The sequence below is a fragment of the Crinia signifera genome, chromosome 2 (assembly GCF_055691185.1).
Source record: "Crinia signifera chromosome 2, ASM5569118v1, whole genome shotgun sequence".
Classification (NCBI taxonomy): Eukaryota; Metazoa; Chordata; class Amphibia; order Anura; family Myobatrachidae; genus Crinia; species Crinia signifera.
Genome location: NC_139218.1, coordinates 206,732,290 through 206,744,376, shown reverse-complemented (window position 1 = coordinate 206,744,376; position 12,087 = coordinate 206,732,290). Strand labels below are relative to the sequence as shown.

Sequence of the window (12,087 nt, the reverse complement as noted above, 5' to 3'; positions counted from 1 at the left end):
GGGACCCCCTCCTGGCTCTGTTTCACTACCTCATCGAAATGGCGGGGGAAGACAAATACCTCCTGGGCCACATCCTGATAGCCACAAAAGCTACTATAGCCCAGTTGTGGAAATCCACAGAAATCCCCAATATATTAGCAACTGAAAACAAGGTACATAAACACTTTGTCTTTGAAACAACTGATTACAATGGTTCCACAATGGCCTCCTCTATGCATATGAGGTGGTTTAAATGGTCCATATATAGGGAGAACTCTGGCCGCCCCAGCACGAGACATAGTCCTGTCAATCTATCTTCCCTCAGATCTCCTAGCTCGAGCTCATGTACCTCTGCCATGTAATTGACCTCCTAACTGCTATGACTCCTAACTGCTATGAAGTGCATTACTAAACGGATGTTGTTGCATTGTACACCTGATGTATCCCCACCCTCCACCCCCATACCATCCCCGTCCAGTCTTTCTTCTTTTTGTACCCTTCCCCGCCCACCCCCCTATTACAGCTTCCATACGTGTTTAAATTTACCATATGCTGTTACCTTTATAAAGAAAAAAATTTTTCAATAAAAATTAAATGTGAAAACAACCAGCCCCAGGCTCCATCCCGGCATCTTCTCTTCAAGTCGCGCTGCTCCCGGCTGCAGTGGTACCCGCTCCGCTCGGACACTGGAGACTGAGACGCAGAGATATTCATATTTCCCCGCCTCTACTCAGAATGATTTCTATTGGCCCCCTAGCGGCCAATCAGGAACCGAGAAAATCGGCTCCTGATTGGCCTCTAGGCGGCCAATAGAAATCATTCTGAGTAGAGGCAGGGAAATATGAATATCTCTGCGTCTCAGTCTCCAGTGTCCGAGCGGAGCGGAGCGGGTACCACTGCAGCCGGGAGCAGAGCGATTTGAAGAGAAGATGCCGGGATGGTCCCCAAAGGACCAGGTGAGTAGGATTTCCTTCCACAGGTACCCCTTTGGATTACAACGGATCCTGGACCCCGGACTCTTCAGCCCTGGAGCCCTGGACCTGGACCAGCCCCGTAACCAAGGCCCCGGAACCAAGCCAACGGACCGGACCCAGGGACCTACCGACGGGCTCAAGATAGCTAACTATCAGTGTGTTTGTATAATGTATGTATTAAACTTTTATTTTTTTTGGGGTGTCAGTGTGTTTATTTAACTATTTCTTGTACTGTGGAACTATAAGACCCAGCGGGCCCTTTAATGCCCCGCATGCTGGGAATTGTGGTTCTCCAAGTCCCAGCATGCGGGGGAGGCTTGCTGGGACTCATAGTTTCACAGTATAAGACAATAGTTTTTAATCTTTTTTTTTACACCATTTTATCAGCCCGGTGGCCTCCGCACAGGGCCACCGGGGACAGCACCAGGCTTCAGCCTGGTCAGGTAAGTCCTGGAGGGGGGGACCCCTTTATTGGGGGGGTCCCCACTCCCCCAGGACCCCTGGCCAGGCTGACTGGTCGGTAGGGTTAATGCTTTGGTCGCGGGACCTTATATAATAAGTGTCCCCCGGCTGTGGCATTACCCTGCTGGCTGGTTGTGCCTGGGGCTGGTTCTTAAAATACGGGGGACCCCTACTCATTTTGTCCCCCCGTATTTTGGGAACCAGCCCCGGACCTGGAGCCTGGGGCTGGATGTTGAAGGTCGGGAAACCCCTATTTGTCGGGTTCCCTGATTTTTAAATACCGGCCCCGGCTCTTTCAGCCTGGTGCTGGTTATGGCTGTGGGGGGGACCCCACGACGTTTTTTTTATTTATTTATTTTTATTTCTATTTTTTTTTTACACCTTGCAGACTGCCTGTACAAATTCGTATTAGCAGCCGTATATACGGCCAGCTAACACAAATTAATACGACATCGGAGGGTTACAAAGCAGTCGTATATGACTGCTTTGTAAATCCCCCTCCGGAACACAACTTTGCATACGAGGTATGCAGTCGTATTCATTCGTAGCAAGAATATGAATACAATTATTTGTATTCGTATTCTTAGTAAATTTCCCCCACAATCTCAAAGATTACAGAGTTTGTTAAAAAAAAATTACTGTTCTCTACTATACACCACAAACATAGTGTATCTAAACTTTTAAGATAACCATCAATTTCTTGCATTTCGAATCAAATTGTTGCCATATTATATGTATTTTCCACAGAATTTATTCACAATATGTCTTAGAAAGTACAACTTTTCATTGCTTTTCCAACCAGCTCATTAAAGTTTTTCATCAAATCCATAGTTTTGTATCTTTCTCCTGTATTGTCATTATTCACCATATACTTTTGCATGAGATATATAATCATTGTATTAGACAATACCAAGTCCAGCAGAGCTCCCTTGGGTCGACAATGTCTAGGTCGACAGTCACTAGTTTGACCACTATTGGTCGACATAGACTATGTCAACACCTAAGCATGGTCGACAGACCCAAGGATGACATTGACAGAAGGTCGACACACACTTTAGGTCGACACACACTTTAGTTCGACATGGTCATGGTTGACACTCAAAAGGTCAACACAAGTTTTTCTAGTTTTTATGTGCAGACCGACTTAAGTATCCAGGTGGGCATAGAGGGAGGAATATAATAGTGTCTCGAACGCAGTGAGGCATCGTGCCCGAAGCATAGCGCGCGCAGCGGTACACTTATATGGTGTGACATATGTCGACATAGACACTAAAAACACGTGAAAATTTTTTGTCGACCTTCTGAGTGTCGATCATGACCATGTTGACTTAAAGCTAGTGTCGATCTTCTGTCAATGTCGACCTTTGGAGTGTTGACCATTCTTAGGTTTTGACCTAGTTTCTGTCTACCTATTGACTGCCGACCTAGGCATTCTAGATCTTCTATACTATAACACCTTTAAACTACCATTTCCAAAGGGTAGTTATCTTCTAGTACAGGTCAAAATTCCATATTCAAGTTTCTATTTAAATAGTTTAAATCGCAGATGAAGATGACACTTGCCATGCTAATTTTTCAATAATTGAATTTTAATATTTTAATTTATGATAACTGTCTTAATCATGATCAGTATCTTAACTAACATGATCCCTTTTGAATTTCTTAATCTACAGTATAAGAAATGTTGGCCATATGCTTGGGAATTTTATTTGCTGCTTACCTCTACAGTTACTATACTGTATTTGTTCCCATTTTTTTTATAGTTGGTACTGATGTGGGATTTGCCCTCTTCAGGCGATATATTTCTAAAGTTGCTGGCCCAAAGGTAAGCCACCTGGAACTTGTTGTTACTGTAATGTACTTACATATTTCAGTCATGCATCCCTCCCTCCTACTTCCCCTTTATGTTACTAATCTTCATATATATGAGTCTTATGCATCGGTGGATTTGTAATGTGTGTAGGACCCCACCACACACCCTGCACCAATAAAGTATACTTATGTGAAAGTGTCAGATGGTGGATTGTGTGCCAGTGACTTCAAGATGCGGAGTCTTCTTGCGGCTGTTGACCTGGCAGGTAACTGCTCCGTTCACCTAAACCCGATGGGATGAAGAACATGGAACCACAGGGAAAACAATACCCCCAGCACAATAAAACTATCACTACACATATGGACAGTGATTACTGGCTTTTTTATGACACTGGATAGTCGTAGTTCACCGCTAAAAGGCAACTTTGGTTAAGCAAGGTAATACAGCATTAAAGGTATAACACTATGCAAAATAACAGGCAGCATATGACATCATCATAGGATAACATACAGAAAACACACAAATATTATAAGTTCAGTAGTCTTGAACGGAATATAGTTCAGTCCTCTAAATTGCGCAATTTAGCCCCAAGTAGGAATGTCCCTTTACTTGGTTTGCGCACTTCAAGTCACTTTAGTTGATGGTAGCTGAGCTTTGGCACCTTGTCAGCAACTCACTCAAGAAGGACTCCAATAAATGGCTTAAGTGGCCTTAGGTCTAGTAGCTTCAGTATTAAGTCTTTAGTAAGGATATTTCCTAGTTTACTAGCTATTCGTTTATTAGCTATTAATGTTGCACTCAATAAGAAATATTTAACGTACAGATGGAGCCACCCTCAGCATTGCTGATCGCTCCCCAGATCCCCATAGCTGGAGAGCGGCAATGTGTGGGCTGGCACATGGGGACTCGCGAGCTGCTCACTCGCATGTGTGTCCTCGTCACCAAGGCGGCAGGGAGCGGGGACAGGATGCTTCCCTGACTGTCTCCGCTTCAGGGAGACAGGGAGGGCTTCCAACAGAATGGGGCACGCAAGCATCTCGTGCGTTCCCCCATTCTGTCAGACTTCAGCAGCTGGCGGGGGATGGCTCATAGTGATAGAATCACCAGGAGCCACTCTAATGGGAGCGGCTCCATCTGTACGTGCCTTACCGATTCTTCAGTGGTCGTCTCTGTCTGCGCAGAGAGGTAAGTACCGCCAGTGTTGATAATTACTTGATTAATATAAAACAACAATTTCTTAATGTTTAAGGATATATTCGTAACACTAAAGTTGCATGAAATCTAATTTCAAACAACCAGGTTGTAGGCTTTACACTATTTTGCACCAATGGGTCAAAGTTTGTCACTTTTTCTCAAATATCACAATGTCATAGATTACAATGTGCAATGAAGGTCACGTACTTGGCGATTAAATAATTATAAAGAATAACAAGAAAGAGAATCTGCTACAATAGTAATAATGATTTCCTCTAAGAGATATAAGAAAAAGATGCACCGCGTCTCTGAGGTATACCTCTAGGATGATGTGTCCTGCGTGATTAGTCCACACACTATAAAGGCTATACAAGATATGAAAAAAAAGGTGTGTAAACCACCTCAAACCACTTTAGGTATTAATCAGTTATCCTATATCAGGTAACCTGATAATGACTATAGCTGTATCGCACTGGGACATGAAGAATATAAGGAAAAGAGTGCCTTAGTTTAGTATACCATTCCAGGTTCATTAACTCCTAATGGTAAAGAAAAGACAATCCTACACGGGTTCTGGTCCAGGACCACTAGTAACAAGTACACCAAACTTTAGGCCAGTGCGGAACATACAAAGCGGTTTAACAAACAATCATGCAATACATTGATTCACTTATTCAAATCATTGAGATTTTCTATCTAACTATTTGTATCACATCTGATAATCACATGTATGATGCTTCCAAACATCAGTTACCAGGTTGCTACGTACTTTAGTACTCAAGTGCTATAGTTATAACCTGTGCACAGGGTTTTATTAGTTCAATTTGCATGTGAATGACGTTATTAGGTACAGATAAGGCAAGCTGTGTATTTGGCTTGTAACTATATGGCAACCCCTTTACAGAGGGGATTGATGTTGAGCAAACTGTTCAGTGTCCTAGGTTGTAACAGTAACCCATCTGATGATCTCTCCTGCTGTGAAGGGGCCCTTTTCTGGCAATCATAGTTTCCACACAGCCGCGCAGCATCCCCAGCTCTGCTCCTGCTCCTTTCCTTTGCGCCTGCTGACCACCAATCACCGTCCGGACTTGTCTTCCCGCTTTTCACAGGCCTGGTAATAACACTAGGTCCTAGTGCCCTTCAGGTATGAGCTTCGTTGTGGGCGTGATTGCTTAGCAACCTGTGGAGGAACTCCTGCAGTGCCGGGGTTTGCAGTCCTGTGGGCAGCACTGTCTCCTCTTTCTTACTCTGGCTGCCTCCGAAGGGGTACCCTAAGTCTGGGGTACCACATTTACCTTTCCAGAGCCCAGCATCAAAGCTTTACACATCACTTAGAAATTGTTATGGACACATTTTCCCTAAGATATATGCAGTAGGAAAATCACCAAGAATATGATGCATATAGCATGTTCCCAGAGACCTGAATCTGCTCTGCAAATAGGATATTGAGAGAGAGAGAGAGAGAGAGAGAGAGAGAGAGAGAGAAGGATTAACACAGAGAATGCACAAACCTAATTTATTAAACTGTTCCTGGTCTTCTGCATGCTTAACTACTCTCCGGGAATGTCTGGAACACTCCCCTAGACTCCCAGAACAGAACAGATTTGTGGAACCTCTGTCCCCCTTTCTCACTGGGGGACAGGGCTTGTTCACGTAAATTGTTTTATCTTTGGCACAAGTGATGGCCCTGAACAACAGTAGGCATTGGTGAAGCAATGATGCAATTGGTGAGGCTAAACCCACTCCCTGCACCTGACACCAGGACACCCTTCCTCTGATCTATGAACATTGGCAAGTAATTTGTAGCCCCCTTTTGAAGTTGCCTTTGTAAATAATATCCTTCTGAAGGGAAGATCTCCATAACTGAATCTGATACTCTGAAGAATAAGGTGTGTGGGATTGTGGGATTAGGTTAATGTGGCATATAATATAATGCGTGCATTACTATACACATTATATTATACTGTATACTTCTTCCTATAAAAAACATTAATAAGATTATACAGTACCAGGTTAACATTACATGTAACATTCCATCAGATGCTGTCAATTTCCTGTAGCTCACAATGGATTCAACATTTGTTCCTTGTTTCTTTGTCTTCTAATTCTAGGTCTCGTTTGTAGCACACTTTGCTGGAGGACTTGCTGGAATGTCTATTGGCTACACAGTCTTCAGCTCCTTTGATAAAAATCTGATTAAAGATCCCAGGTTCTGGATTTGCATTGCTGCCTACGTTGCTTTTCTCATTTTTGCTGCATTATTTAATATATTCTTGTCTCCGGCTCAATAAGCATACTGTTGAATATATATCTATATCACGCACTCCTCAAGCCGTTTGCGGAAGATGGAACCAGCAAATCCCAATTTTTATATCTCCATCATTCGTTCTAGGATGGTCCAACTTTTATTGCTGTTCTACAAATCAAGAAGCCAAGTAGGCAATTTGGAAAGAAGCCCAGCTAGAAAGGAAACCTGGTTAAATACTCAACAATGTGTCCTCTAATTTGTTATCAATAGTGGATTAAACTTTCCTCATCTCGGACATGGATAGAACACTTCTGTCTTCACAGCAATTTAAAAGGTTCATCAAGATTTTTCAAGGCAGTGCAAAACACAAAACCTCATGACCAATAGCTCTGCATTATGTAAACCATTATTTATCATTTTACTTGAAAAAAACTTTTTTTGCCTACTTTCCAAACAATGTTTTGCTAGGTGTGGACAGTTACATTAGGTTTTAGGAAGGTTGCGTAAGTTGCATGATGTGGCCTATTGCTGGCGGACTGTGAAGTGCCTGTATATCGGTACTATAGGGTCTATTCATGAAGCAGTGAAAAGAAGGGAGAACTGTGACAGTGGAGAAGTTGCCCTTGGGAACCAAACAGCTTTGCGATAACATGTATCAAATGCATTCTATTAAATTATACATAACATCTCCACTGGCTCACTTCTCCACACTCTTCACTGTTTCACTATGTTTGTACTATGTAAATTTGGAATTCCAAACTGACCATGACATTGAATATGTCATGGTATTTATGTAATATAAATAAATAAATGGAAAAAAATACTATAAATATTTAGCAATATTTGAAATTGTAGTGATAATGAAAATACTATTTGTACTGGGCCTGGCACACCCATTGCTGTTCTACATGTCTACAACCTACACCTATTCACGTTTCTGTATTAATTCATTAGAACCGGTTTAGCAGGTGCTCCCTGGGCTGCTTGGACCTCACATATTTTCTGAAGATAGATGACAATATTCTATCATGAAGGAAGAGGCCTTTTGTATTTCGGAGAGTGTCTTTTGGTACTTGTGTATTATAGCGGCGCCCATCGCATCGCATACCATAAGGTATGCGATGCGATATCGCGCGATATTGTACCGCATACCATAAGGTATGCGATGCGATATCGCGCGATATTGTACAATGTCATACAATATTAAAATTGTATGACAATGCGATGCGATGCCGATTAAAAATTGTATAAGCACCCTAATGGGTGCTTACAATGTTAAATGCACCCTCACGCCACCCCCACCCCACTATAAACGTGAACCCAAAGCGTGGCGAGTGCAGCAGTACGCGTCCTCCGACCTTTTCATACCCCCACTATCCACGTCGGTGTGGAGTTGAGAATAGAAAGTGCACCCCCACGCCACCCCCCCACTATAAACGTGAGCCCGAAGCATGGCGAGGGGACGCAGATACCTTTGAAGCCCGCGAAGGGACGCGGATACCTGTCGCGGGGCTCGCTGCGCTCGCCACGCTTCGGTCTCGGTGGCTCGCTGCGCTCGCCATACTTTCTATTCTCAACTCCACGCCGACGTGGATAGTGGGGGTATGAAAAGGTTGGAGGACGCATACCCCCGCCCCTCGCGGGCTCGCTGCGCTCGCCACACTTCGGGGTTCACGTTTATAGTGGGGGGGGTGGCGTGGGGGTGCATTTAACATTGTAAGCACCCATTTGGGTGCTTATACAATGTTTCATCACATTTTTATAAATCCCCAGGAAAGCATTGCACATTTGAGGATTGGATTGATTTTAAACACTTTATACACTCATGGTTCCTGAAGCATAATTTTCCATTCCATTACGCCATTCCTACAATGGGATGCTGCGATGGCTAGTGATTGACCATTAGGTAATTGGGGGCGGGAAGGAAGTGTTTTCTAGAAGTGTCCCAGAAAAAAAGCAGGTGTTCCTCCGGCCGTTGAGAGCGAGGACTGCTGCTATCATCAGTGGCCTCCTTCCCACGGCCATCGCAGTGCTGAAATACTATTCGATTGTGAGTGGATTTGAATGGTTTTCCTCTCGTGTACTTGGTGGTGTTTAACTGATCGCTGGGCTCTGAAAACTCCCAGCCCAGTGATCAGGTCTGAAATAAGTCCTTAGTGCACAAACAGCCAGGAGAGTGATGCAGCAGCATATAGGCAGTACGGATGGTGTAATGGTTAGCATTACTGCTTACAGCGCTGAGGTCATGGGTTTGATTCCCACCATGGCCCTAACTGTGCGTAGTTTGTATATTCCTGCCCTACTTGCGTTGGTTTCCTCCCACAATCCAAAATTATACTGGTAGGCTAATTGGCTCCCAATAAATTAACCCTAGAATGTCTGTGTGTGCGTGTACATGTGGTTGGGAATATAGATTGTAAGCTCCACTGGGGCAGGGACTGATGTGAATGTTTAAATATTCTCTGTAAAGCGCTGCGAGATATGTGTGCGCTATATAAGAAACTGTTAATAAATAAATAAATATAGGGGTCGATTCAGATATGCACACATCAGTCCAAATTTAGCCCCCAAATTTAGCCCCTCTTTCAATGGCGGGCCATTGTCACTAATGCGCATGTATGTGCCTGGCTGCAAGCACCTTCAGCAAATTTCTCCCTTGCCGAGGCTCTTGCAGCCTGATCAGGCAGACCCCCAGAATTTCGTGGGCATGCTCATAAAATCAGCACACCCATAGAAACGTTGGGTGGATAAGTCGGAACACACATTGAAATACAAGCAGCCACAGAGTCATTCCAGGTCAGGTGGAGGGTGTGAACGCCGGATGGAGGAGGAAAAATCCTTCCATGGTAAGTAACCATCAAAGGATTTCTGATCGGTGTGGGTGCTATCACGAACCTGACATGTGTATACGTACACATCCATTTGCAGCATGGGCTCGGACAGTGCGGAGGGGGGAGCATGTGTTTGGCGGGGTGGTGTTAACCTGCTCGCTGGGCTCCAAACACACGCAGCCTGGCGAGCAGGTCTGAATCGGGCACATAGTCTCACACAGAAATTCTAGCAGCATGGATTACAAAACATTGCTATGAGAAACTCTGAAAACTGTGGACCAAAACTTAAGAAACTGGGCAGGAATACATTAAATAAGTCAGGTTCGTGATAGCAAGTAAAGAGGGTAAGGAAGGGTAAATTGAGGAGGGTTCAAATACATAGGTATCAGGATGCCGGTGTCACCTCCTCCGTCTGTGACTGTCTGATGTCAACATGCTGGGTGGTGCTTCAGTCCACCTAATATTTTTCCCACCCTGTCCCTCCTTATGGACAGCCCTGGTTGTCAAGGATGCTAAACATACTTGCCAATTTTTGGGAGAGTCCAAGAGGGGAAGCCATTAATTAGGTGCAGGGGGAATGGGCATCATGATTTCCCCACTACTGCTCAATGCTGCCGTTCTCAGCATTTTTCAGGAGGAACATGGCCTGGAAGTGGGTGGGCATACAGGAGGCTGGTGTTATGATAACTGGGTGTCCTCGCCAACCCTGACTCCGTTGTCACCGAATGAGATTGGCGGACGCGTGCTGAGCTAGGCTTCGCCTATAATAGCCGCGTTCGACAGAGCCCGTTAGTCAGGCTCCGCCCCCGATGCCACCAGGTCTTTAGGGTTGACAACGCCGCCACCAATGCCAAGGATGAACAAGGGGATAGCTAACTAACCCAAGAAGGGCGAGGTCACCCTTGCTCCGTGGACAACAGGGTGGACGTAACAATACGCAAAGATGTAACACAATTATATCCTAAGCAGGTGTAACAATACACAGAGGTGTTCCATCAATATCAAAATACGAGTAAGGGCTGTCTGGGGGTAGACCCCACTTATCTGTGCACCGAGGAGGCAACAGACAGTGGGAACCAGGATACGGATAAAGGACAACACACGGACACCAGGAGTACAGGAGACTGAACGGAGGACACGGCTGGGAATCAACGACAGGATGCAGGATGACTGGGCACAGGAACCAGGAGTAGCGGGTAGGTGGGAACCAGGAACACTTGAGACCCTGAGGTGCAAAAGCTATAACCGGCGCCTGTCCTGGGCAGACGTCGGCTCTTTATTCAAAATCCCCGCTGACGTGCGCTGCACTGCCGGGCGCATGACGTCAGCGCACCGGCGCGCCGACGGAGACGCTCGGGGACGTTGCCCAGCAACGCCCCGATGCCTGCTGACGATGCCGTGGGGACGGAAGCTAGGGGCGTTGCTGCGCGACGCCCCCGACATCTCCCCCGGCACTCGTCTACACTGTCTGTCCCGGCTGGTCCGGGACAGCAGTGTAACAGTACCCCCCCCTTGAGGAGGGGTCACCGAACCCTTAGAACCCGGTTTCCAGGGACATTTTTTTAAAAACTCCGCTCTTAGCCTGGGCGCATGCAAAAACTTTTCTGGGACCCAAGATCTTTCCTCATCTCCAAACCCCTTCCAATGGACAAGAAACTTGAGCTGACCCCTGACTACCTTGGAATCCAAGATATGTTCCACCACATACTCCTTATGCCCCCTAACCAAGACAGGTCTTTGAGTACGTGTAGAGCTGGATGGAAGGGTTCCGACGACAGGTTTGAGCAGGGAACAATGAAAGACATTATTGATGCGCAGAGACCTGGGAAGCTGAAGTCTGAATGCCACCGGGTTGATTTGTCCGATAATCGGAAATGGACCGATAAACCTGGGACCCAGCTTGGGGCATTGCTGTCGAAGTCTAATATGGCGTGTGGATAACCATACTCTCTGACCCACTTTAAAGAGACACAGTCTTCTATGCCTATCAAAGAAAATCTTAGACCGGGCTGAGGATTGTCTAAGGGCTATGTGTACATTCTTCCAGGCTTTCCTCAAAAACGAGACAGTGGACGAGGATCTTGACGGATCAACCGGGGGCATGAAAGAACTACACTTGGGATGAAAACCTGAGTTGCAGAAAAAAGGAGAGCTCTTAATAGCTGTATGATAAGAGTTATTATATGCAAACTCCGCTAATGGAATAAGCTCAGCCCAATTGTCCTGGCACTTTGAAACGAAACAGCGGAGGTATTGTTCCAAAGCCTGGTTGACCCTCTCGGTCTGTCCATTCGACTGCGGGTGGTAACCAGAGGAGAGACTGACCTGAATCCCTAAGGCTGAACAAAACTGCTTCCAAAACCTGGCCACGAACTGGGAACCTCTATCCGAGACAATATCAACCGGGAGTCCGTGAAGCCTAAAAATGTTGGTGATGAATAAATTTGCTAGGAGTTTAGCTGTAGGGAGCCCATGTAATGGAGTAAAGTGAACCATTTTGGAAAATCTATCCACAGTAACCCAGATGGTGGTGAACTTGCTAGACGGAGGAAGGTCAACGATAAAGTCCATGGAAATATGGGACCA

General features: G+C 45.3%; 1 protein-coding gene across 1 annotated transcript in view; it reads left to right on the top strand.

The window, feature by feature from the left end:
- RHBDL2 (rhomboid like 2) overlaps nucleotides 1–7,388 on the top strand; it is a 28,783-nt gene extending 21,395 nt beyond the window's left edge. The window contains exons 8-9 of the mRNA XM_083171137.1: nucleotides 3,179–3,240; nucleotides 6,534–7,388. Coding sequence (XP_083027263.1) covers nucleotides 3,179–3,240; nucleotides 6,534–6,713 — 242 coding nt within the window. The 3' untranslated portion in view covers nucleotides 6,714–7,388. The remainder of the gene's footprint in view (nucleotides 1–3,178; nucleotides 3,241–6,533) is intronic.
- Nucleotides 7,389–12,087: the final 4,699 nt, after the last annotated feature.